The 27,503-nt window shown below is 43.4% G+C and overlaps 1 protein-coding gene across 3 annotated transcripts in view; it reads left to right on the top strand.

Moving 5' to 3' along the window:
* Window positions 1-442: 442 nt before the first annotated feature.
* Window positions 443-27,503, top strand: part of LOC311263641 (transcriptional enhancer factor TEF-1-like) — a 47,818-nt gene continuing 20,757 nt past the window's right edge. Inside the window, exons 1-2 of one of the 3 annotated variants that reach the window (XM_084363852.1) lie at window positions 443-467; window positions 20,124-20,621. In XM_084363852.1, coding sequence (XP_084219978.1) covers window positions 20,417-20,621 — 205 coding nt within the window. In that variant the 5' untranslated portion in view covers window positions 443-467; window positions 20,124-20,416. Of the gene's footprint in view, window positions 468-2,553; window positions 2,749-20,123; window positions 20,622-27,503 lie in introns of those variants that run through there. The other 2 variants (XM_084363851.1, XM_084363853.1) reach the window with 2 other exon arrangements.

The raw sequence follows: 27,503 nt of genomic DNA, 5'->3' as shown, positions 1-27,503 counted from the left end.
CGTTTATGCGCCCGTCAACGCTGACTTAGTCTAGTCCATCTTTATCTTCCCCTCTGTCATTTCAAGCACAGAGGAGACCAAAATATTAAATTATACACAGATTGAAACGGACGCACAGATTAGAAGGTACCAGTTAAAGCAGTGTCGCCCAAAGTAGAGCTTACAGGACACATTTGTCTCTCCACAAAATTATTTTTAGCGCCTCAAAGAGTTTAGGGAGTGACAGTCAGATCTATTTGGATTTTATGGCTGTACTATTCTGGCAAGATCAAGGCTGTGACTCTGGATCTTTTTCTGAAAAAAACCCCAACACCATGAGTACTTAAATCTCTGCACACTAATGCTGACTTGATACATTTCTAAATAATAAATGTCCAATTGTGTTTTCTGCCCCTTAGATTCAAGCCTTCCACGAGGAACACATGGGATCCCAGGCACAGAGTGTTAATAAAACATCAGGAAACCAGGTGAGGTCAGACAGGAGGTCAGACTGTTGACCTCAGGGTCGCCAGGCTGAATGTTTTACTAGCCTGTCCTGTGTTTGCTCAGCTCTGACTCTGAAAATGAGACACACATGCCTCCAGAAAGCTGTGACAGGAACATGTGTACAGTCCACGTGTGATTCAGCTGTGTGTGGCTATGTTTGTATGCATCTGAGAGAATTTTACTTATGCACACAAACACAGACACGCTGCCATGTGGAATGCCGGTCTGCCGGCTGGCTGGGCCGGCCCGGTGTCAGGTTGCAGTAGGTGTTCCAGTCTGTGACCCTGGCATATCTGTGTTTGTTTTATGTCACAGCCCCTCCCTCTGGGGAGATGACAGTCCAGCAGTGCCTGAGGGGATGAAACCTGAGATAGGCAGAGCTTAGTAGTAAACAACAACTCCTTTATGAGGCTGAGGCGGCCGCCTGCTGCATTCATAGATCTGAGAGAGAGAGACAAAGATTTTCTGGTTAGGGCAGTGGCTAAAAGTGGGGTCCCCAGCAGCCCCGGGGGTCCTGCAGGGCGGAGGGGACTTTGTTCATTTGAAGCTAGGGCAGTCTGGCTTTAGCTTGAGACAACACATCAGAACTTTGATGCAGTTCCTTTAACACATCTAGAGGAAGATTTAGATAGCTCACAGCTTACACTATTCTCACTCACATTCCTACTGATAAACACGAAAGACAGCCAACTGTAACATTAACGCAGCCTTTATTTGTTACATTAGCCTAAATGTGGACATGTGTTAGATTTTGTATAAAGCCTACTTACATTGTGATAAGGCATAACTGTTGTCATTTCCTGGTTTTAAAGGCTGTGTTACAGTAAGGTGATGTCATTTTCTGAACATATCAGACGGGTCTACCTGTTCTACCCACTTATACTCACATTACTGATTACTATTTATCAAAAATCTCTTTGTGTTAATATTTTGTGAATGTACCAATATTCTGAAGTGCTTTTGAGGAGATTTCAATTTCCACGGAACCCGTTTCAGGTCAAATATTGTGTTTAAAGTGGATTATGTCACTTTTGGTGAACAGCAGCCATTGTGACCACAGTAAAGGGATAAAATAAATAAAAACTAAAATATAAGCTAACATGACAGAAGCACAAGTAGACAACACTGATTTGCATTGCATTTTTAACAAAAATTAGCTAACGTCAGCTAGCATAAACTACAGGTCGTACCAGACGATGCAAGGCCCAATGGATTGGTCCATTTGATTGCATTTTATTGGGTGAAAATTTGAATTTGTTGAAAGAAGAAAGTGTTTTTATTCTTTAAAAAGTCAAATAGTCTCACTATATTGTTTAAATGGCTGATTCATATTTAAAATCTCGCTTCTTAATAGGAACACTATGTAGATTCGGAGAAGAAATTCAAACTCAGAATTTTAATATTAACAATATTAATGAGGTAATAATACAAACTCAGAAATATTATTATTATATTATTTTTTTCCCCATAACTGAATAAACAAGCTGTTCTCAGAGGAAAATAAGCTCCCAGAACACTGTTTGAAACTAGAAAGGTGGCAGGGTCCGCCACATATAAACAAAGTAAAACAGTTTGTTTATTCAGTCATGAAAACACAGAGTTTGTTTATTTAGTTTATTTAAGCATAACAATAACCAGTCAGTGAAGATCTTCCTCTTCTGATTGAAATTCTTCTCCAAAACTACAGAGTGCTCCTTTAATATTTCAAATCTCACTTCTTTAAATGACACCTGCATGTGTGTGTGCTGCCTTGGTCTCACATTTTATTGGCCGTGGTATAAAAAGTTTTAAAGTGAGCTCACTCCATGATGTCACTGTATGTGTGGAGGAGACTTGCTGTCAGCTGCCTCTCCTGCTGCTCTGAATAGAGTTTGGGCGCTCCACTCTTTCCTTTTGTTGTTGAACGCAGCCCATACAGTCCGGCCCCTTCCCCTTCCCCCTCGCTCTCCTTTTTTTTTTCTCTCCACCCATCCTCCCATCTCTCACTCACTCTGTTTCATCCATCCAGGGTGACGCCAGTCCCTCTCACCCCGCCCCGTTCAACTCAGTCCACCGCGTTCATTTCATTCCTGCTCCCATTCCGCGCATATTTCGCATCCTTGGAGAGACGCTGCGCATTTTACGCACTCAGCGCGCCCGATCCTTCATCAAACCAAAACCGAGAGGAGCCTCTGGAGTTGGCGGAGTGCTTCCCGATGCTGTAGCGGCTCCGATCCGTGGAAAAGTGTGGGAATTAATCCATAAAGAGGCGTATGAATCGAGGTAAGTTCCCAAGGAGGAGTCCCCCCCTCAGCCTGTAGCCTGCGCGTCTGAAAGCCCCCGGACGTTTCGCTTGTTTCTCAAACCCCGAAGTGGTCACTGAAGCTGAAATTAAGACAAATTCGGCGACATCGCGAGTCGGATCGACACCCTCGACCTCCTTCTAGATGTTAAACAAGTCTAACAAGCTTATTAACGCTTTGCCGTGCGAGCTTCAGAGCGAGGGATGTCGCTTCCACTACAGTTTTATCCTCCTCTCTCCCGACACACACACACAAACAAGCAAAGCCGCTTTCTATCACTTCTTCCTCTCGTGTATTCAAACACACACTGTAGGATATCTGTCCATCAGAGTTGTGGTCATGAATTGACCTTCGTGTAACGCGAAAGGGATGAAAACATTGTCGCCGCGGCGCTGGGAGGCAGCTTAACAAAGCTGGGAGTGAATGGGGGACTTGTTGCATCGGCGGGGTTTTTCTCTTTCCCTTCACAGGCAGCCAGGCAGCCAGGCAGGCCCCAGTCACAGGAGCAGGCCACAGGCTGATAACATGCACACAGCCAGTGTTGACCCAGTGGACAGAGCACATTACATGCTCAATGGAAACACGATCACACAGGCTGCTGGAGGATTTGTCAGCATTCACTCCTCCTCTCCATCTTAAAGACAAATGGCCATGATGAAGGGATTAAAAGTCTTTTTTTTTTAAGAAACAGAAAAGCCTGATTACAGTTGTTCCACCTTTCCCAGGCTGACTCATCGGTCAATGTGTAAATTCAGGCTTTACATCATTGACAGTTTGTGTGAAAAGTGGGACATTTTTCACGTTTTTTCTGAAAATGTGACTGGAAACATAATTTATTTCTAATGATTCCAGTTCAACGGCAATTTAATTTCACACCAAATCACAGCGTGTTTGTTTTAAATCTCTGTGGGAGCCGGTGACTGTTTCGTAAGAGACATTCTAGCTTTTTAAATCCCCTTCAGTATCAGCAGCCTGTAATATCCCCATATGGCCTTATAGTTATGTTGTGTATTTCCTTTTAAATATTGATTAAAGGGCTGCTCTTGTCCTTTATAGCGAGACATCTGTGGTAATGCAGGCCAAACCACAATGTAATTATTGGAGAAAATTACAGCCTGTAGCAAGAGACATAGTAGCTGCATTACTTCTGTAACACTGATCCATCTGTCAGATGAGAGGAAGGGTCCGTGGGATAAAAGCAGTCTTATTTTCTTGAAAGAATTGATGTGGGTGAATGAAATTGAACATTTTGTCAATGAGGAGACGGTGTACACGCAGTGAAATCATACATCAATCACAGTGAGTTTATGAGTCGGATGAAATATTAACATGTGTTAGTGCTGCAACATATGATCAGTGTCATTATTGGTTTAATCTGCAGGATATTGTCTAAATTAATCACGTAGTTTTTTTTCTTTCAAACGTCAGTAAATCACAAAATCTGCCTGTTTTAATCACTCTGAGCCCAGAGCGTCGTCCTCTAATATCTTGATTCGTTCAGTCATAACTCACACATACTCACTTCACACTGATATGAACAGAAAAAGGCACTTAATCCAAATTAAAAAAACTCTACAGAAACTAGAGAATTATGAGCACCTTTTGCTTGAAAAATGACTGAAACAATGAATCAGTGACTAATATTGTTGCCGGCCAGTTGTCTGTTGAACTTACTAATAATACCTGAACCTCAGTGACAGGATGATGAGTGTGTGTGAGAGGTGGCATACAACTGTATTTTAAATATCAGGAAAACAGAAGGAAAGATCTCAAATTCTTTTATATAAGGTGTGTTTTTTAAATGTAATTTCTGACTTTGTGAAGGTGAAATGATGTAGTTTGTACAGTTAGTTTTGGTTCATCTGTAGCTGGCAGCAGTGTAAGTTACTGATAAATGAGACGTATGGTGCTCTACAACGGTGTGTACCATATTGTCATGTCTCCAGAATGTTTCCAGAAATAGATTTTAATACATTTTTAAACCTTTTTGAAAAAGTGTCAACAGTGATTTGAGAGTGAATCACACTTTTTCTTCTCCTTTTTTTTTTTTAGCCTTTTAAAGTGTTTCAGAATTATAAATCAGGCCTGAGAGTGTAACAGGAAGGAACAGCATTTGTGTGTGTGTGTGTGTGTGTGTGTGTGTCATTGTCTTTGCTGTGTCTAGGCCTGCGAGTGTACAAAGCTTTGTCAGTCACCCTGGGCAAACAGCCTCCCGTCGTCGTCCCCCCCCCTCGCGCGCGCCTCTCCCTCTCCAGTCCGTTGACATCTGTTTTGAGTGCTCCGTGCACCTGTAGAGACCAGGGAAGTGTGTGTGTGTGTGTGTGTGTGTGTGTGTGTGTGTGCGCGAGAGAGAGAGAGAGAGAGGAGGAGGAGGTGGACGAGGGAGGTGCAGAATGCAAATCCAGGCGTTTGTTCTGGGCCTAAGCAACGCAGACTGACTGACTAACGACCATTTGGTGTGTGTGTGTGTGCACATTTGTGTGTGTGTTTGCCTCTTGCTGTCCAGGCCAGGCAGGCCTATTGTTGCGGCAGCAACAGGCGTCGGTGGATGAGGACGCACCATATGGCCTCTGTGTGCTTTAGTCACAACCGCTGTGTACGTGCACATGTTAGTGTGTGTTCATGTACTTCACCAATGCTGTAACAATATGGTGGAGTTGTGAGCGGCGTGCAGCTCGCCGCCTTCCTCCTTGTTGTTTCATCTGTCGTCTCATTTCTAGTCAGGAGGACAAAATCCGGCACACAGATTTTTCTGGAGTCGGGATTAGGAGGAGTAATCTTCCTGGCAGGAAATGATGTCTTGTGATGTCCAGATGTGGACCCACTTTTCCTTCATCTTTGCTGAAATAATTGTGTTTGCTTTTTTAGCACATTTAAGTGAGAGTCTGGCTCGGTGGGAATGGATGGCTCAACAGGTGATACAGTGACTCGTGGGGATTATGGGATGCTTCTGGCAGTGTAGAAGTGTGTGTTGCTGTTGGAGTTATTGAGGTGTAAATTTGAGAAATTCACACTTTCCTTTAAATCCTAATTAAAATCAGCTCCTGTTTTGATTTTCAGTTTTTTTTACACGTCTCTAACAGCATTAGTAAAACCTAAATAAAGGTTTAGCTTCCAAATGTAGTGATCTTCTGCCCGCTGTGCTCGACAGAAAGTGACGGGACTTGAGGATGAGTGAGGATAAATTCAGTCGCTGTGTTTTTGAAACCTTTAGGTGTAAATGAAGGGCAGCCTGAGCTCGCGTGTAATGAAATTTAGGGAGCGGAGCCGGTTTATTAGAGCAACAATGCTGAGTGGGTGGGGGGCAGGGGGCAGTGGGGGTAGGTGGGGGGAAAGGGAGGGTGGGTTTTGGGGTTGTGGGATGAGGTGGGGGGCAGGCTTTGTTTAGGGGATGGGGGAACAATAGGCATCCTCCTGGGTGGGGTGGAGTAGGGAGGTGCAGGGGTGTAGGGGGGGCTGGTTTCTGGCTGCAGGAGGCTGTGGAGCCTGTGCTGGCTTGTCTGACTGCCTGCGCTCCCCGTCCTTCTCACCTCGTCTTCATCTGTCCGTCTGTGTGTCTGCGTGTCTCTCTCTCATGTCCACACTAATGCAAACACATCTGAAAATGTATCTGTTCATAGTTTAATCTGGACTGTGAGTCACATAAGTCATAACAGGATGCTATCAGCGTGTTTTGCAGATGATAAGAAGCGTATTAACATACAGGTGACTCCCGAAGAGATTGTCAGTCGTCTGTGATACATTGTGTGTAAGTGGAGAGAGAAATGTAATATTTACAGAGCACGATCTACCCTTGGTTGGTTTTATGCTCTGCATTACACTTTTCTTTTTTTCAAACAAAGTTTTATAAAAGCTGAGATGAAACTGTGTACACCAGGCAGACAATAACAGGAAATGTCTGCAGCAGCAGCAGAAGAAGAAACACCTCAATATCAAAAGAGACAGAGTAGGATGATAGTCATGGTATATTAATAATATATGACAAGAGACTAAATCAAAATCTGAATAAAATGTCTCCTCCACAATCCTCACTAACTGTTGGAACACTGAACACACTGTAGAGTGTGTGTAGACTACTCCACGTGCCTTAAATTGCCGGGGACAAATAAAGTGTTGTGAATTTGAATTTGAATTTGAATTTGAAAACACTTTCCTCCCTCACATGTAGTTTTTGTATTCAACACCAGCAGATCTGTCGTTCAGATGTTGCTATTGTATCTTGTGTTTGTCTGCCGGGTGAGTTTCTGTCGGTGCTGGCTCAGATCAATCACTTTCGTGTCATCACGATACCGGAATTTCTAAGAATCCTCGAAAAATATCAATACGATACCATGTTCGATAGCACAGGGAAAACTGATACTACATCGAGGGCATGACATTTTTATTTTTCCTAAAAGATAAATATAACAGGGCTATTGTTGTGTGATAAGAACAACACCATCTAAGTTAATTTACTCCTGGAGGAGGTGGGACTATGTGCTGCAGTGGGCACAGGAGAGTTAAAGAAACACAGCTCGTACTGTGTATCAATACTGTGAAAAATACATGTTGAAGCAGTTTCAAATTTTAAGAATCGATATGTTTTGATATTTCAATATTTTTGACAACACTAAACTATATATACACTAACATATATCAAGCATTTCTACAAAAAAAAGGAAAAACATTTAAAAAAAAGACAGATTAAATTTAACAGATTCTCACCCAGATTTTATTTCCCTGTTGGTAAAAGAAGGTCCTATTGTGAATGCAGGAAGTCTTTTATAGGGAAAGAAAAGAAAGCAGAAGAGGGAAGAATTTGTAAATGAGCCACTTTGTATCAGGGAAAACAATAAAAAAAACAAATCCATTTTTAAAATCAGATTTAGCCCAGACTTTGTGTATTCCTGCTGTTTTTAAATCCACATTTCACCCGATATTTTTTTATGTTCCACCCCCCCCAGTAAATTCACTTTTTTTGTAAAATTCTAAATCAGTGGGAATCAATTTTTTTTATGACAGTGGGAAGAAACAGAGCTGTACCCTGAGAGGATAGTGGAGTTCATCTATTTCATCAGCCACACTTCTGACTAGATCAGCTGTATTGATAACATAGCTGTATGTGAACACATACACAGAACTTAACATGTGAGAGTGGAACTGATTCATGCGTGCAAGATGGTGGGAAAAGTCAGCGTAGTTAATAAAAACAACAGTGACCATCAGTATACAGTGACAGACTGAATGACTGCAGAGCAGAAGTGAATCAGCAGGCCGAGAGCTGGCACAGGAAGTACATCCTCTGCTGGGCATTCTTGATGACCGTGTCGATGGTGGACGCCCACCTAAGGTCAGAGGTGATTGTCAGTCGCAGAAATCTGACGGTTTCCACAGCGGGCACGTTGATACTGAGCGTGGTGTGGTGTTGGCTTAAGCACCAAGCAGATAAATGGATGAGGGCGACTAACCCTTCATGGGAAGTCTGAATCAACCTCGTGTTTCCTGCCCTCAGCAGGAAGCGAGCTGGAAGTCTAGATTTCAACGACTTCTTGCTTACTTTCCCTGCTGGAGGAACAGACTGCGATAAATACTCTGAGCGGGACAACGGCTCGCTCCGCTCTCTGATACCCTCTCAGTGGAAAAATGTTTCCCTGCTGCTGTGCTCGCAACATCAGTTTTTGTCTTCGGCAGGCCTGACAGTGATTACTCATCGCTGCTTGTTCTGCAGTCCCGCACTCGGTGAAGAGAGCGATGCATTAGATCTAGTAATGGTAATGGCCGAGTTAAAACCGAAGAAGTTTTCACTGACTGAAAATATTGAACAGCTTCTACTTCGTCTGCAACATTTGATGGTAATTTTGCTGACTCGCCTTTTTGTTCTTTGGATGCTATCAGTAACTGTGACTGACTGACTGAATGACTGCGGTGTGTCTTGGTCCTATGACCTGGAGCAGCTAGCTAATTATAGTATGCTAAGCTAATGGTGGCCAACTTTAGCTAGACATTGCTGTGTAATACCGCTTTCACACTGGACAAAAAAACACACTAACATCTGGCTTTTGTCTTCAGTGTGAAAGAGTAGAATCAGCAATCATTCCATGTGTAGTGGCGGGTGACTCCAGCTCAGATTGGCTGTGATGGAATGGACACCCAGGCGGACACGCTCATTTACACCCTTTTCCGGTTCGATGCTACAAAGTTGGAGATTTTCCCACCCGTCCCTGTTGAAGCAGTGCTCGAACAGTGTTCTGTCTGTGCTGAAGGAGACTGAAGAATAAAAAGTAACCACTCTAATATTGACACTGGCCTCTTTGTCATGTGCACCTCAACAGAGATGAGAAAGAAGCGAGATGTCTCACTCCTTCACTATTTCCATCATCAGCTCCAGAAAAAAACAATGTGTCTAATTCAGAAAAGCATTCATTGAGACTTTTTAAACACTGGATGTAGTGTGATGAGCTAAATGATCTGCTGCTTCCTACTGTTTCCTGTTTCCTGTCACTCCTGTGACGTTGAACGTTACACCGAAGGAACAGGAAAACTCCTAGCTCCCTCCCTCAGTGACACTGCTTTACTTGTTCTTGGAATTCACTTTTCAATTTCTGGTTGTTGCTACTACCTGTTACTGCAGTGGCTACTCTTACATGGGCCTAGTGCTGTTCCTCTATTGGTGGCATGCTCTGTTGTGTTCTGCATCCCTGGAGTCATTTTTTTACTTTACATATTAACAGAGAATTCCAGTTATTGCAGTTAATTAAGTCAAATTTTTGTACTTTCGGCTATGATTTTGTGTCTTTTTGGGCAATGTTTACGCTTTATCACCATGTCGACAGTAGAGAGATGACAAGAAATATCGGGGGAAGAAGATGTGAATGACCCACAGCAGAGGTCCGCGAGTGACTTGACGCCCATTTTCAGGTTTTAATGACCGAGTGGCTGTGAGGTTCCACGTAGTGTAAATGTGTCATCAAATGTGAGTCCATGCAGTTCTTGTTACGCAGTCATACACCGTTAGTTTTTTGTAACTTTTCTTGATGTTCAGCCAAATATGACAAACAAAAGAGCCCTTCTTCTTCTTCTTGTCAGGAGGCTGTCATCATGTTTTCGAATAAGCAGCGGTGGAACATTTCTGTGTACCCCTGTTCGTAGGTAAAGGAGCGCATGCATGTCTGCAGCTCTCAGTGTCTACACTGAAGTTATGTATGTTAGGGTATCTTGTCCAGTTTGTGCTTCCCAGTAAGTTTATAAAATCTAAACGTGCCCAGATGTCCGCTCTCTAAAATTCTGGGTGTGTTTTTTTCTGCTGATCTCTGCCCCCCTCCACTACATCTCCCAACATAAGTAGCTTTAGCCTAACGTTCACCTACAATTGAATGCAGGAGAATGACGTTGCAGAGTAACTTCACAACTTTATTGCCAGGAAATCAGCAATTAAAATAGGCTACAATCTCCTGAGCGTACTGTACACCTCTAATAATAGGCCAGGCTGGTAATCAGTCAGTCAGTCAGTCAGCCAGTCAGTCAGTCAGGCACAGATACTATGTAAAAATATATGTAATTCACTTTTAAATGTTCTTCTGATACTTACGTACATTTAATATCAAAGCCTTTTCCTTCAGTAATATTTGTATGGGGAGCTGTCACTTTTACCAGAGTAATAATTTTAACATGATATCATCTTTTATTCCCGTGTGGCTTTTGGGTACTTCATAGAACACTGCTGTAAAGTCATGTAGCGTTGGTCTGCTCTATCCTAGTCTGTGGTGAGGCTTCGTTCGGGACTTCAGTAGATAAAGGAATATGAAATAATCAGACTAATCAAATAATCCTAAAATAATTTTACCACGCACCAGCATGGGATGCACAGCCGCCGAGGTCTCTGCCTCCTAACCTGCATCGGTCTAAATAAAGCAAGTTTTAATGGACCACAGATGGAAAACACAGTTCAGGGGCTAATTCATTTTGCATGTGGGTGCATATGAGTGTGTGTGTGTGTGTGTGTGTGTGTGTGTGTGTGTTTTGAGCAGTGGCGACGAGAGCAGAGCATCTGTTAGCTGTAGAGGATGTAATTGTGGCAGAGGCATGGCTAGATGGAGTTCACTGTACTCTCTTCACGTTCATGCTGCCTTCATACAGTGTTCCTCTACCAGGTGTGGAATGAGGCTCATACATGCGTGCGCGCGTGCACGCACACACACGCATAAACACACATGTGGTTTCACAATAATGCAATGCTCCCAAGTTCACACTTATTAAATGGTGTTGGTATTGCTGCAACCTCCCCAGGCCTCTCTTTTGACTGGTGGAGGATATTGTCTGTGTATGTGTATGTGTATGTGTGTGTGTGTGTGTGTGTGTGTGTGTGTGTGTGTCGATGGGACCGTATGTGTGACAGCGAACCCCCCCAGGAAGAGGCTGGATAATGGCTCGGTCTGACTCAGCAGAAACTCCTGTAAGAACAGAGAGAGGAGCTGCTAGCTGAACCTTTTACCATCACATTTCCAGGAGGAAATAAGCACTTCACTGTATCAGTGTGCAATCTGTGACCGATTACTGTGTGTGTGCATAAATGGTAATGCTTCAGTGAGGGGAGATGGTGAAATAATGAGGAGTGCACGCTGTGAATCACAGCCTCTTCACCACTCATAAAGCAAGTCTCTCTCTCACTTTGTCTGTCTTTCTCAAGTGTGTATTAGCGCCGAGGAAGAATCAAAGGAGCTTTTATGGTTTCGTTTCACTGATGCTGCTTTTTCATTCGGCCTAATGAATATCTGTCTTTGCTTTTCAAACACGAGATGGGGTCAGAACTAATCAACTACAGACGTTCATAAAGGTGATTATTTTTCCCTGGTGCTGTGGAAGATGAACTTTTCAGTAATGGATTAATTGAAATTGGGAACTAAAGAGTGAATGCAGAGACGTGCGTCAGCGCCAAGGCATATAATCACTAGTAATGGAGCAGAGAAGTGATAACAGTGTGCATTAGAGATCAGTGCAGCATGAACGTATTTGTGCAGGCTGATCATAAACATAATCTATAAAACGCAAATCTAGTGAGGAAAACTTGCCACGGTTCCAAGTTCAATACTCATGTACAGGAAACTGTCGTGTTTACTCAGACTCAGAGCTCACACGTGTCCTTAACAACTCTGTGAGGACACTCCCACACAGAGTTTAAAAGCCTGCAGCTCCCCTCCAGTTAGTTAGAACTGAAGAAGCCTCTTGGATGAGAGGTGAAGCATCTTCAAGAAACTGAAACAAGTGTAGTTGCCTACGATACAGCAGTTAGGAAAAGCCAGTGTAATGACAGCTGTAAGCTTCCTTGTGATAGATTTTCAGTGGTCAGTATCTGCTGCAGATCTTCCTTTTAAACATTTCAGATAAAATCCATCATTTCACACTTGCATATATTTGCTATATGTTTACAGTGTTTGAGGCAAGATTACACCGCCTGTGCCGCGTTCCGACCGCGACATGGCTGCCAGAGCTGATTGCGGCCGTTCGAGACAATGCTCGTGGTTCCACCAGCCGTTCAGACGGATGCGGACAGAAGCCACGTCAAGCTGCACAGAGCAGGTCGAGCCAGGCAGGAAGTCAGACACAGGAACAGCATAGAGCATTTGGTCAATTTTCAATATAAAACACCTAGTGCAGACTCAGGACCTACAGAATACATTTTATTCATCAGTAATCAGTTAGCTGCTGAGAATATTTTGGACTGGTTGTGCATTTTGCTCCATAGTTTAATTCCATATACAAACACAATGTCTGCTAACAGCTACACTACAGCAGCCTGAGGTGCATAGTGAAGCACGCTAAATGAAGCTCAGTGGGGGAACATTTTCTCCAGAAAGACAACAAAGTCAAAATGTGTGATATTACTCTTCAGTTTGGGAATACAACTAGCACTATCCTGTACCACATTACAAACAAGCACCCTGCTGTCATGTCTGAGGATGCAGGAGATGTAGGCTGCCAATCAGTGTGGGAGTGTTACCTCGAACCCCAATCCCTTATGACAAGGAACACTTTGAGGATAAGATTGATGGGCTAAAAGTCAAGCTAGCCAGGGCAGACATGCTAACTTTAGCTCTGACAATCAACGTCTGGACAGCTCTCACATACAAAAGCTAGCTTCACAACTACCTGTAACTTCATCAGTGCTGACAGGGACATGCAGTCCAGTGTGCTCTCTCTCCAGCGCTGACACAGTGTCCTCATATTCCTCTATGTGTGTAGTTGACCCCTCCTGACCCCACCGAAAGAAAGGCCTTATTGACTGTAGCGTGCTGAAAGCAGCACGAATCAGCAGACACAGTCGGATGCAGTTGTTTCGCCTCCTGCTCTTCCTCTCCAGCTGTATGAGTGCTAATGTGGGAAATGTGTTTTGATGCTGGTTTTTACCGCAGACACAATCACATGGAATAACCCAACACAGTGATCACAAGTGTTCATTCCAAACACATTTGAGACGCTGTGTGTCGAATGTATTCTGTCTGGCGTAGAAACGATTGGGATGGTTCTGAATTCATTTGGGTCCTTTTTATACTTTACAAACGGATGCTTTCCACGAGATGTTAAACACTGGTAGTAGTAGTAAAGGTACCTTGTGGAGTTTTGTCTATTTGATTATTATGTTTTGTTTTTATCATGCACACACTGGTCTACATACGGCCCACAGGATTAACACTCCGGATGTTGTTGTTGACCTTTTCCGCTGACTGACAGTTAGCAGCATTAAGGCGCTGAAGAATAGTAATAATGCACCAACAATGGCAGGGAGCGAGAACACATGGATGGTTTGTTAGTTTCATACATAAAAATGCCTTTTGGTGAATATAAACATAACTTCAAGACAACGCCACAGTCCAGCCCAGCTGATACTGGGTAGAAGAGGACGATATTTATCTTTATATTTGTGCGTTCTAAAAATCCAATAATTATAACATGGCAGAAACTAATCTCTTAACAAAACAAAAGCATCTTCACACAGATTGCTTCAACTTTTTTTTAAAGAATTGTGACCAAGATACATATTAAATGCAGCATTTTACCAAAATTTATCAAACCTCTCTGAATGACTTCAAACCTAAGCTTGGCTTTGAGGTTAAGCAACTGGCTGAGATATACACAAACAATGTTCCATTTTCAGTACGCTGATATATCAGCATTGTACTACTCCACTAAACACCTATTTTTGGGCCAAATGTTTACATGTTTTGGTGTGTAAATGATTCATACTTACCAAAAGTTTGAAAAATGGTCCAGTAGACGGCTGCAGTGGCTGCAACATAATCCATCTCATTCAAGGAGAAGTCCTTCCTTGTTGCAGGAGGACGACGGTGGACACGTGAGTCGGTGAGGAGTTTGGAGTTTTCTTTGAAGAACTGCCAGTAAGAATTTTATTTTCAAAGTCATGGCTGCATATTTAACTGATTTTGACAGTCTAGATGAGGCAACAGCTGTAACCACTCACCTTGTGAGATTTCAGAGCGAGACTTCTCCTTGAGCAAGACTTGTGTTTCTGGCAACAAAATGGACCATATTTGTTTGAGAAGAACTTCAGTGGCAAAAACAAGCACTTTTAATGGGCTCAACTTAGTTGCCAGCTGAGACGATTCACCGGACCAATTCCAAAATGTTTGCCAAGTATGAATCATTTACACACCGAAACATGTAAATATAGAGCACAGTTATTTTCCTTTAAAGTATATTTATTATTATAACCCAGCTGGTTTGTCTCAGATGCTCCATGTTTTGATTTTGATTCTGATCTGAGATGACAGCCAGAGGTCATCAATCAAATATTGGAGAATGTTTTTCAAAAACGTAACGTCTTGTACTACCAACCTCCAACCTTGTAATCCCACTGGTCATTATATAGTACTGCTTTGAAGCTGTATCTGTCACACAGCTCAGGATCCTTTTAGAATTAGACCAAGCAGAATACATAATAACATGCAATAAAATACACAATATTTTTTAATAATAAGTAATTCACACACAAGATGGTGAGTTTTATTTGCTGCAATACTTCAAAAGTAAGCATATGAAAAGAAAGAAGAGATTTTGAAATGATTTTATGCATGTTAGATTTGTTCCCATAGTGACCGGCGGCGAGTAGCTCAGGGACAGACGGGACATCACGCCGTCTGAAATCATACACTCAAATAAATTCTGACTCTTTGAATAACATGAGGTGCACTTGAATGGTTTTACCTTGCAAATGATGCGCCTGCTGTCGAGGCTGTTAAAGTGTCGAGATAAATGAGGCACCCCTGGATCTGTTCAGTTATCAAATGCTTCAGTCACATTTGCGAGTAAAAAAAAAAAAAAAGTGTAGTGCCTCACGGTCCTTGATGCAAAAACAGAAACCAAAAATAAGCAAAAAACCTGAAATATCACCTCAAATGCTGCATAATTCTATTTGGGCTGAAATGGACCTTTAAAACATGGCAAAATGTTGTAAAGTGGAACAATGTTTGCTTTGAGGATTATGAGAAAATCCTGTTGTATAAATCTGTGTGTGTGTGTGTGTGTGTGTGTGTGTGTGTGTGTGTGTGTGTGTGCACATGTTGGAAACAGTTAAAACAGATGCCGTTGAGTGGTCCAATAGAAGAATGAGTGAAAGGAACTGACTAGCCAGTGATAACGTATTCAACTTGTATACCAACACGCCCCCCTGCTGACACACACATAATGCACACACTCTCACATCACTTGCGTTACATTTCATTACAACCTCACTGGCCTGTTTTTGAAGAATATGGAGGCTGAGAGCCTCGCACATTGCATGCTCACAAACGCATACATGTAGCTGGCGTGTGGTGGAAGCCAGTAAGTGCTGTTAGAAAGAAGTGGAAGAGGAAGAAAGGCGACCCAGAGGGAGAGCATGAGAGTCCAAGGCAGCTGCAGGACTGTGGCTGGCTGCCCTGCGTGTGTTCTCCTGAGGGCTGGCACTGACACCATGAAGCCTGCTGTCCTGGCTGGAGTGGCCCGGGCCTGCCTGGTGACAGAGAGACTCGCAGAGAGGAGGGGTACCCAGGGTGCTGAGGAGTCGCCCAGTCACAGTTGATTGTTGTGTGACTAATGTTTCTCTCCAGCGTCCATCTGCTGCTGGGCCCCTCTGCTGCTCACATCTCCTGAGCCTCACTGTGGCTCCTGTGTTAACCCTGAAACCTCCTCTCCTCTCCTCTCCTCTCCTCTCCTCTTCTCTTCTCTTCTCTCCTCTTCTCTTCTCTTCTCTTCTCTTCTCTTCTCTTCTCTTCTCTTCTCTTCTCTTCTCTTTTCTTCTCTCCTCTCCTCTCCTCTCCTCTTCTCTTCTCTTCTCTTCTCTTCTCTTCTCCTCGTCTCTTCTCGTCTCTTCTCTTCTCTTCTCTTCTCTTCTCTTCTCTTCTCTTCTCTTCTCTTCTCCTCTTCTCTTCTCTTCTCTTCTCTTCTCTTCTCTTCTCGCCTCGTCTCTTCTCTTCTCTTCTCTTCTCTTCTCTTCTCTTCTCTTCTCTTCGCGTCTCGTCTCTTCTCTTCTCTTCTCTCCTCTTCTCTTCTCTTCTCTTCTCTTCTCTTCTCTTCTCTTCTCTTCTCTTCTCTTCTCTTCTCTCCTCTTCTCTTCTCTTCTCTTCTCTTCTCGTCTCCCTGATTTCATCATATTAAGCTGCTACAGATTCATTACAGTCCCAAGGCACATGCATGGCAGTGAACTTTCTGTTTAATTAATAATCAGAATTGAGTTGCATCAGCTCTTCATAAATCTGTCACAAAGCTTGTGTGGAAAGTTCTTCCTAAGTTCTGAGTAACTGCTGGCTGTTCGTGACATCATTTGTCAGACGGCAGCATAAAAACTTACCGGGGCTGAAATCAATATTTGTATCTGCGCTTAAGGTTGAAGGGGTCGCTTGTTCTGACGAACCTGCAGAGATTAAACACCTGACCTGCTCCCCTCAGCTGCACAGAGCTTTATAGCTTTTTTTCAGCTTACTTACATTTTCTGTCTGCAACTTTGGAGTGTGGCCTCAAGCTCACTGCTCGCATATTGTAGTTTTTGCCCATATCACACAGTGTTTTCAGAGTAAAAGCTCTAAAAAGCAGTTCAATGCTTGAACATAGTCAAGCATTTAGCTGCTAAAAGACCAAAAACAGCTACATGGGACAAATACATGACTCTAAATGAAAGCTAGCATTGTTTCATACCTTCTGGATGTGTACATAAGCAGCTATTTGCTAATTAGTTAGTAAAAGTTTCAAAGCTTTTTCATGACCAAAAGCATCAGCAATGTTAACAGGAAGTCACTGTAGCATCACCAGCTGTAAATAACTCCTAGGGGTCATAGTGAGTGGCTGTTTTAAAGGAAAAATTCACCCACTTCAAACAGGGGTGCGTGCCAACACTTTTAGCCCCAGTGTTGATTGCGGCTTATGAAAAGAGGTGTAAGAGGTTCTGAAATTCAGTTTAAAGTCAGCAGCTTAATGTGCCACTATGTTCACCAGCTAGCTGCTAACTTGGTCTGGTGTTTGGTGCTGGGCTGGTGGTGTACAGTGTGTTCATCAGAGCTTTCTTTCTGAAAACAGCTGCCTGCCATGGCTGTAACTAAGGTTAACGATAAAAAGTTTGTGGACCACAAAAATTTAAAAAAATAGCTAATAGACACTAAAAGACAGTGTGGTGTTGTTGGCTCAATCTCATTTCCAATTTTTACCATTTCAAGTGTCCCCACGCCTCTCAGAACAGTGTTTCAAGGGGTGTTGGCTGAAATGTCCCTCTGTGAGATGGAACAACCCTACAAGATCCTCAACCAACATCAGTAGCCGTCAAATAAGCTGTCTTCAGCTGAGGTGGTTTCTCGAGCGTTGCAACGTTGGTATTATCACAATGCCAAGCATGGACGCTCACAATTCATTCACAACTTTCAAATCAAGTCATCAAATACAAGCACTGCTTCACTACCCATTTTATTGGCTAACATTAGCAACCCCTGCTTATTTATTGGGCATCATATGCCATCAAAGGAGAGTATGTAACACTGAAATATGTCAAAGTCCTGGACTGTTGGGCACAAGGAAGGAATAACAATATGACCTTAGCTGGCTGGCTAGCCACCAAGACAACAGAAGGCTAATGGCAATTGTTTTGGTTTTTATAAAGAAAAAGACTGCAATGCATTATCATATCATAATCATAACCCTCAGTTTGCCTCTAAAGAACCTCTGTTCGGAGGGCCATGTAGCCCTGACACCTCACCCTGCTCCTCTATCCCAACAAGAGTATGGCTAAATGTTACGGGCAAGCGGTGCAGATTTTTATGGATGTTTTATTTATTTTGACTAATAAAACTTCTCCGGTGGAGTCATTGTAACATGAATCTAAGATGATCACCGCCTCTGGTGTCTGTGAAGAAGGATACTTCACTTCATAATCACAAACACACTCAGACTTGGTGTGGAGGAAACAAATCTTGCCGGTGGTGCTCAACCGTACAGCCGGCTGGATGAATGAATCCTTGTTTGAATGGAAAACTGCTCGGGGAGGGCAGGAGGGAAGAGGGCAAGAAAGCAAGGGTGGGAAGTTGGAGAGAAAACGGATATGAGGGTGAATAGAATAAGCATGAAGAGAGAACCAGACGACAAACTCTAGTAAAGCTAGCGGATCTCATTCATTACACATGGCTGCAAGTGTGAGCCAGCGGATGTTTTCTTAGTGTTGTCCCCCAGGTGTTAAAAAGCGCGGAGCTGGGCTCGAGTGTGTGGACGGGGTTAAAATGTGTCCACAATGTTGCCTGCTGCTTTACATGCATCAGTTGCATGTGTGCGTGTGCACACTGTCAAGTGTAATCGTGTTAAAATTAGCCAGGCAGACACACACACACACTCACAGTATACACACACACTGACATACACTTCACACTACAGGCTTGTGCAGGCTGTGGCAAGGGACAGAGCATGGGAAGTGTGAACAGTAGAAGACCAGACAAAATGACATGTGTTCGCCCAAGGAGCTGGCACTGTAATTGTGTGTGTATGTGTGTGTGTGTGTGTGTGTGAGTGTGTGTGTGCATATGTTGGTCTGTGAGTGTGGTGTGTACTGAGCCAACCCTGCTGTTTACCGTGGGGGATTTTAGAAGAATTGTAGGCAGCTGGCAAGCCCTTTTACTTTCTTTTTTTTCCTTCCTAAATCTGCTAGTATCTGTGTGTAGTAGTGCTCTCTGTCTGTCTGTCTGTCTGTCTGCCTGCCTGCCTGTCTATCTGTCTGTCTGCCCCTCATTCACTTGCTCCACTTATGTGCATGTGGATTTGATGTTGGGCTACCACAACGGTTTAACAAAATAGGCAATTTCCTACATGAAAAGGAGCAATAATTTGCCTCTAGCAGCTGGGACAGAGGCCTACAATGTGTTGATCAGAAGTTACAACTGCGCTAGAAAATATTTTCTTGGTAGAAACACAGACTAAATATCAGCGTGAATCTGAGGCTCATTTCCATTATTTTTGGCCTGATTTCTGTAATGGATTTCTGGGTTGTGTTGGAAAAAACTGTACCCTATTTTTTTGTGTTGTGTTGAAGTTGTGCGGCCAACAAATCATCCCTCAGCCTGAAACAAAATGGGACTTATTTTTTGAAACCCACTGCTGTAAAGATGGCCTTTGCATAAAAAACTGTGCTCTCTATGCTGTAGAAAGAAATATATATTTTAATTTGGTGCTACATGACTAGAGAAAACAGAGAAAAGAGCTGTGATATCGCTTTTTGTGTTCTAAAGGTAGAAAACTTAAAATAATAGGATGCTGCACACCACCGGACCAATAAACACTCCCGCTGATGGGTGAAGTACAGCGAGTTGGGTGCTGCTTGGCTTTGCTTCGGCATCCTTTTTGAACGGGGAACAATATGGCGGCAGGCTGGTAACGAACAACAGCTAAAGAATACTCTAAAATATGTCTCTGAAAACTTTTTTGGCGAGAAATAGACAATAACAGGCTGCAGTTAAAGAGTATGCTAAAATATGTTACAATAAAACAATGAACAATAAAAGGGCAGTGTACTAACAGAATGGTTAAAGTTAATGCCTAGGGTTAGATATGGCAAGTTCTGGCGTTTCTCTCTCTCATGAGCCGACTATAGTCTTTGTGTCTGTTGTTACTGCGTACAGAAATGCAGAAGATAATCTGTAGTTGATACAACAGCCCTAAAATCCACTCGAAGACACCGGGTGCAGGCAGTTTAACATTGTTCAGCTGCATATACCACCAACACTGTGGTGATACAAAGCATGTAACATCTTCTGATGGTCGAATGCTTTTACTTGTGATTCACACTGTGTTAACAGTGTTTAATGGTAACTAATACAATCCTTTTTTTGTCTTGTTTTTTTCCCCCAATTCCAGGGTTCCTGCTGCCTGATGCTGGATTGTGGACCAGCTTGCTGCGCTGTCAACACTCTACCTGCAACTGTTATTATTGGCAGCTAACATTGGGATAACCATTGTGGAAGCAGCAGCTAGCATTTGCATTCAGTCTGTAGTTGTCCACAGCTGGGTGTGCCCGCTGGGAGTTAATTATTGCCATTGGTATTAACATTTAAGCTTAAGTTTGCCATTAGCTTTTTACCACCGACTTAGCATCAAACCACTGGCATTAGCCCTGAGTTGACGTCTGCTAGTTGAGGTTAGCTGCCAGTATGGAGCGCAGTAGCTGGAGCGGCAGTGAGAGTGCAGGCGAGGACATGGACAGACTTAGTGACTCAGGAGGAGATAAGACCATGGACGGGGACCCTGAGGGGGTCTGGAGCCCTGACATCGAGCAGAGCTTCCAGGAGGCCCTGGCCATCTACCCGCCCTGTGGAAGGAGGAAGATTATACTGTCAGATGAAGGAAAGATGTACGGTGAGTGATCGGGGGATGGAAAGAAGCTGGGTGTAAGCTGTATGAATCACTGGCAAGAGGCAAGCCTTACTTTGTAAAAAATCTAGACAATGTCCAATTTCAACATGAATCTTCAGATTCTTTGTTTATCCTATAGTGACGGATCAAAATAGCTGTTTATTAATTTTCTATCGATCGATGATGATTAATTAAAGGACGAGCTGTTTGATGTGTGAGATTGTTTCTGCACCTCTGCTCACTAATCATTCGTACAGAAGGAGGATGATTTTAAATCGCATAGCGGGGGACTGATGATGGACCCTATTTAAAGAGTGTGGATAATTTTGATTGTTCAACACTAATTCACACGGTGTGCTAGAATGTGACATCTCTGCACAGTGTTATAAACACATGCGGTGATTGGCCGAGCTGTTGAAGCGTTCGCCGTGGTGTGTCAGACTGTGAGAATTACAGGATGGAGGGCTGTGCGCGAGGGCCGTCTCACAGGGCCTCGAGTGTCAGAGACTCAGGAAATAACACGATCTGTAAAAGACAGGAAACAGAGGTGTGCTATAGGTGCATCATGTGTATTTGTACATGTCTGAGAATGAGCGTGACGCTGAGGAAGAGAGAGAGAGAGAGTGTGTGTGTGTGTGTGTGTGTGTGTGTGTGTGTGTGTGTGTGTGTGTGTGTGTGTGTGTGTGTGTGTGTGAACTAATAGAGTGATGAACAGATGGTCCTCTGGCTGCCACCAGCTGCGCCTCCCTCCCTCTCTCTTTCACTCTGTTGTTTTTTTCTTTTCTCTCTCTCTGTTTGCAGAGTGCACTCTACTGATTTCTTTATGATAGTACTTGAGTTTTAAGCTTCTGAGTATTAAATTAAATCCGAGATATTTAACGTTTATTTTTCCTTACACATTTTCTCGCCTCGGAACCGTGAATTGTTTAAAAGTATGTAGTCTCTTTAAAGGTGCAATATGTAAGAATTGGCCACCTGTTGAATTAATGCTCAAAACAAAAAGGGGGCAGCATATCACCAGAGTAACGGCTAAGTGCTGCATGCTGAAGCTGCTGTTAGCTAGTTAGCTGAGTTAGCCGTGCAGCTAGTGGTCCAGACGGTGAGCTTGGGGCATCGAGGGAGTGTTGGTGCTTATACCTCTAGCACGGGAGCTTTGGACCGGGATAGACCAGGGCTAGGTTGCTAGCATGCTAACTTCAGTAGAGATCTCTTCAACATAACACATAGACGTCACAAAGTTGAAACTGACACTACCTCACATTCTGTGGATGATTTTAGTTATTTTTGTTAACGTTTGCATCAAAAAATCTTACATATTGCACCTTTAAAGCTGCACCAATCATTTCTTTATGTATTACAGGAATAGTTAATAAAATCGAAAATACAGTATCTACACTTCCCTCTTGTGGACAGAAAGTCCTGCGAAGTTTCGAAGACAAAACATTTCTGGAGCTTCACAGCAAAACAGTCTTGTAGCTTTCTCCTAAAGAACTGAAGCAGCCGAGCACTTGTTTTAAAACATAAAAAAACAAACTTAAATGGCTCCATAGAGCTCATTCGGCCTTATCCAAGTCTCCAGAGACCCTGAGATCCCAAAGTGAATGAATAAATGTTATTCACCTCTTGTGGCGTGGTTGAGCTCATGTACCCACTTCAGACGTGGTACTTGTTGAGACAAAACCACAAAAACTTCCCCACAGGTCTATTGAACATTTTAACATCTTCATCATCATCCTTATTTCAAGCTGTTCTCAGCAAGAAAACTGTGATAAAGCCACTGTACACTACTCTAGCACCAACAGCTGGCAGACGAAGTTAACCACTATCTTCTGAACATAATGGGCCATTCAACTACCAAGAAGACAGGTTTTCCTTGACAAAAACAGAGTGAATATTGGACCAAGTCAAATGAATGCTCACATCGGTCCGTGTCTGGTGGATGTGTAAACAGGCAATGTGATAGTATGTCAGTTTTGTGTTTCTACAGCCCTCAAGTACCTAAGAAAACAATCAATAAATGCAACCTCTCCATGTGCACTGAGGCCTTGTCATGTTGAAACAGGAAAAGAAAATGAAAAGCCTGAAATGCTGACCTTGCAGAAGGCACCCTGATACTAACACTCCCGTTGAAGCCCTGTGTTATTGATCAGTCGCCAATCAATCAGACTCACTGTGTTCTCTGCCTCAGCGGCCTGTTCAGCGCTGTTTGTTTACCTTGTTGACTTAGTGTCCAAGTTATTGACAGGTTTATCACTGTGACCTCATTGAGCGAGATGGTGTCTCTTTTCAAAAGGCGAAATGGCGAGAAGGAAGAGCAGCGTTTGGCATAGAGGCCGGGGGGTTTTGATAGTAACAAGAACATCTGTGCAAACTAGAATTAAGAAACGGCATCCAGTCCGTGTTTATTTTTGGCCCCGCACACAGGAGAGGACACGCTCGCATTTTTATTCATGCATGCTGTTTCATTCTTTTGCAAAAGAGAAGCACAATGATGTTTTTCCCCTTGTGCAAAGGCAACATACTGTGTGCACACAACCTTGAGGTTACTCTAAAAACTTGGCATTATATTCTAAGCTATTCAAACCTCACCCCGTTGTCATTAATGGTGCATTTACAGATTCCTTGAGCATAACATTACATTAAATGTAAAAGGAGTGGCAGGAGAGTATACCTCCAGAAAAGAAAAGGGTAATATCTGGTAAGTAGGAGACCTATGGGGTTCTAAAAATACTTCCTCTGGCTGCAGGGAAATGGACTGAAATAGAAAAGAAGAGAAGAAAATGTGGAAAAGTGCAGGGATAACCTCATGAAATCATAAATGGATGCATACAAAAGGGGAATGAAATGGTGAATAATAATAGCTCTATTATCCTTGGCACAGGTACAGCAGAGGTACAGTATAATGGCCTGTGGCTTTGTCTCCTACAGAAACGTCATATGGACTATATGAAAGTCAATTAGTTGGTATTGAACCTTCTGTGTGTCTTAGGCTGTGGATCAGGGACATGTTCCAAACAGATGGATTACAGAAGGCTACAACATACTGTGAATGGCAATGAAGAAAGCGTAGGCTGTGGCAGTGACCCAGACTACAAATATCTCCCAGACATCTTCAGTACAGTCTTATTAAATTAGTTGATCCCTCGTGTCAGATTTATAACACAAGGCTATATTCCCATTGAATGAAGATTGAAATTGAATTCCTTCTAACTGGAGGTGTTGCATCACATCCTTCACTGGGGGGAAAGGTCTCCTTGAATTGGTTACTCAGCTCAAAATGAGTCTCATTTCAAAGGAACAGAAGCAGAAAGAACCAGTTCTCTTAGGTTAACATGGACGTGATTCTCCAAGTGTCTTAACGGTCTTTGGAGAGTACTGCTGCAGGTGTGAGAAGTTTTATAGTCTTTTGTCGCTTCAGAGGGAGCTGCACAAACACATTGCCTTGAGTGTTGTCTCTCTGAACTGTAAGTGGCTGATTTGCATTGTGGGTAATATAGGCGCCAGATTTTGACAAGGACGGAATGAAATAGACAAGTTCTCTGTTGTATCAACTTTGACTTAACATGATACTATTATATTAACCTTATTTTCTAACTTTACACTACTGTTGGGCCTCAATACTCTTTGACACTGACTGATCAAGAACCAGAAATAGAAGTCTAAAGTATATAGATTGCTTCAAAACATCTGGCCAGATACACTTTATTCTGTTGATCTGTTTAGAAGTGTTTTTATCCAAACTTTTCTCACTGCATTGAGCGGTTAAAGGGTAACTCTGTGAACCTGCATTATGGGTAATGTAGTGGGCTTTAAAAAGCAGTCCACTGCTCTAGCATTACAGGCTGGACACACTGGATGCCTGTTTGCTGTGCAGCGGCTGCGTTGCTGATCTTCATCCACCGACTGTGAAGAAACAGTTTTGAAGTTGTGACGTCTGTGTCTTCAGTTGGAGAGATATCTACTGGAGTTAGCATGCTAATCAGCTAGCCCTGACCCATCCCGGCCCCCATGCTAGTGGTGTAAGCACCAACACCCCCCCAGTGCTCCAAACTCAGTCCGGTCTGGAGCACTAGCTGCACGGCTAACTGAGCTAACTAGCTAACTATGATAATCAGCAGTGGTTAGTGGTTACACCGGTTATATGCTGCCCCCCATTTGTTTTGAGTATGAATTTGATAGGTGGACAATTCTTACATATTAGACCTTTAACCATCACTCATGAAATGACTGACATATATAAAGAAACATCACAACAACATCAAGATATTGACACAATGATAACAAAGGATAGAACAATATTGTCACAGTGGGTTCATGTGAAAAAAGTGATCGTTGGAAGGACTTTAGAGTCTGTTTCATTATCACACTTTGATATAGCGAGGCATCACATTTGAAACTACACGTTTTCCTCCCTCAGTTCCTTTAAACGCAGTTAATAAAGCAGCCATTGTAACTGCAAACTGCTGCTGGCTTATCTTTGGTGTTAGGTGATGTCACCACCCGTTGCTCCCTGCAGGTGACATCACCTGGCAGCCGAAAAATGTCCAGTGTTTAGTTACTTTTTAAAGGAATTGGCACTGTTTGTAATAAATTAAAGATTAACCGCGTGGTCAGCGGGAGCACTGAGCTGTTGTACCTGAACTGACATGACTTAGAGAAAGGACAAAATCTGCAAAAGGCGTCTCGTTGCTGAAGCTGCGTGATTGACAGGTGAACTTGAACTGGAGAGGTTCACTCCTAGTGTCCTGTGGATGTCGTAACGAGCAGAACTCCTGCTCTGCGATAGTGCAGCCTGGCTCTGGGCCAGAGTTCGGCCCCTGTGGTCTCTGAGGTCTTCCCAGGGTACACAACAATACACACCACTCCACTGCAGCCTTGTTAGCGAGCGCGGTCAGCAGGGCTTTGAACTTACTCTGAAAGCGTTCTCGAGCGATTCTGTAAAGCAGCTGACGCTCTTAATCACTCAGCTAACTGAGCATGGGGTCAGTTAACTACAGCACTGATGCTTCTTTAGAAGACAAGGGAAGAAAAGTAGAGGAAGCTGCAGACTTGAATAGATTGCTTACTCACTCTCACAGGTCAGTAGATATTTTGTTTCCAGTGTGGTGTTGACATGGTTGCTGCCTTGTGGAAAGTATTTCAATCACTTTTTATGTGATTTGTGATTTCATCCTCTCATCACCTCATTTGGACTTCATGTTCACATTTATTTATTATCGTTTTTGTGATTTTATTATCCCCATTCTTCCTCTTGTTTCTTTCTTTTTCACGGATCATCTTTCACGTTCGCAAATCTTTCCTGGATAGTCCCTCATCGCCAAACTTGTGTGTTTATTCTGTTTTTCGAGTGCGTCTGCTCGCTCACAGACTGGCTTCAGCCTGGAGATAGAGGAGTGGGTTGGGTGTGTGTGTGTGTGTGTGTGTGGGGGGGGGGTTGCTTCTGTTCGTCACGGTTAATGGCCATCTGACTTTGGCCTTGAAGTCTTTCACTGGGCAAGTGGAGAGAGAGAGAGGAAGAGGGTGGGAGGGAGGGAGCAGAAGGGAAGCCCATTCACGACAAGAGGGACAGAGGAGGGGAGAAAGGGAACAGCCAGAACAGAGGATGGATGGAGCGAGGGGTGTGTGTGTGTGTGTGTGTGTGTGTGTGTGTGTGTGTGTGTGTGTGTGTGTGTGTGTGTGTGCGCGCTGGAGAGTTTTTGAGAAATAGGGAGGGCGGGAGCGAGGGATGTGTGCCGCAGGGTTAGTGAAGGATGATAATTCACCGTTAAGCCTCCTAGAAAGACCAGCTGGCCCCTCTGGAGTCAGATGTCAGCCTCCGCAGCCAGGACTCACTGTGCGCGTGTTTGTGTGTGTGTGTGTGTGTGTGCGTGTCTTTTCTGTATGTGTGTGTGTTGGCACTCACGCATGTATATACATGCGTTTGTGTGTGTGTTTGCGTGGGTGCTGTCGTCAGTCACAGCTTTTGACTGCTAGAAGGAAAACACCTGCATGTGGAGCTGTAGATGTTATCGGTCTAAGCTCCCTATCTCAGTGAGAGTGGGATTGGTCAGAACACACACACACACACACACACATGCGCACACATGCACACACACCATCTGCTAGTTAGTTAGGGCTATTGTTGCGAGCCATTTGGGTAGTGTGTAGAGGTTTGGCTTTGTGCTGATCTTGACCATCAGTTGGCCAGCTGGCCTGACTTTGGTTTTCCACTTGGTCGCAACAGAAAAACAGGCCAGCAGACAAACCAAACTAAGCCACGCAGCCACAAACATGCTTGTTAGCAAATAAAATAACAGTCAAATGACATAATTGCATTAAATATTTAACACTTAACAGTCCTCTTTGTCTTGTGAGGAGTCTAACGTTATAAACCTGGTCAGACTTTGGAGGCTGCTGGAGTGCAATACTGACCAGGCATGCATCGATCAACCATCGTGTTTATGGATACACACACACACACACACACGCACACACACACTTCTCTGTCTCAGGTTTTGTGGATGTAACTCTGTGTTTTCTCCCTCTTTTCTCCCTCCGTCTCCCTCTCCCTCACTAATCTATACTAGCCAGGTCATGCTGAGTTTGCTGTGCTCCCCATTGAATGGGCTGAATTATTCAGCATTGTAAGCGTGTGTCTGTGTGCGTGCGCGTACGTGCACACACGTAAGCATGGGTACAGCTGGCCTGCTGGTTCCTTTAATCAGGGGACGGCCGGTCTGCATGAATGCCTGTATTGTTGGGTCATGTGTATTCAGGGCCATGGCGTGTGTGATTTTGTGTGCGTGTGTGTGTGTGTGTGTGTGTGTGTGTGGAGGGCTCAACAGGGGTATCGGTGATTACAGCACTACTCTGTGAAAATGCACGTCACAGGGTCGCTGGGTCAAC

This window comes from Pagrus pagrus (assembly GCF_965226575.1).
Source record: "Pagrus pagrus genome assembly, chromosome: 10".
Taxonomy (NCBI): Eukaryota; Metazoa; Chordata; class Actinopteri; order Spariformes; family Sparidae; genus Pagrus; species Pagrus pagrus.
Note: the sequence above shows the minus strand (reverse complement) of the source record. Positions and strands in the feature narration are given on the sequence as shown.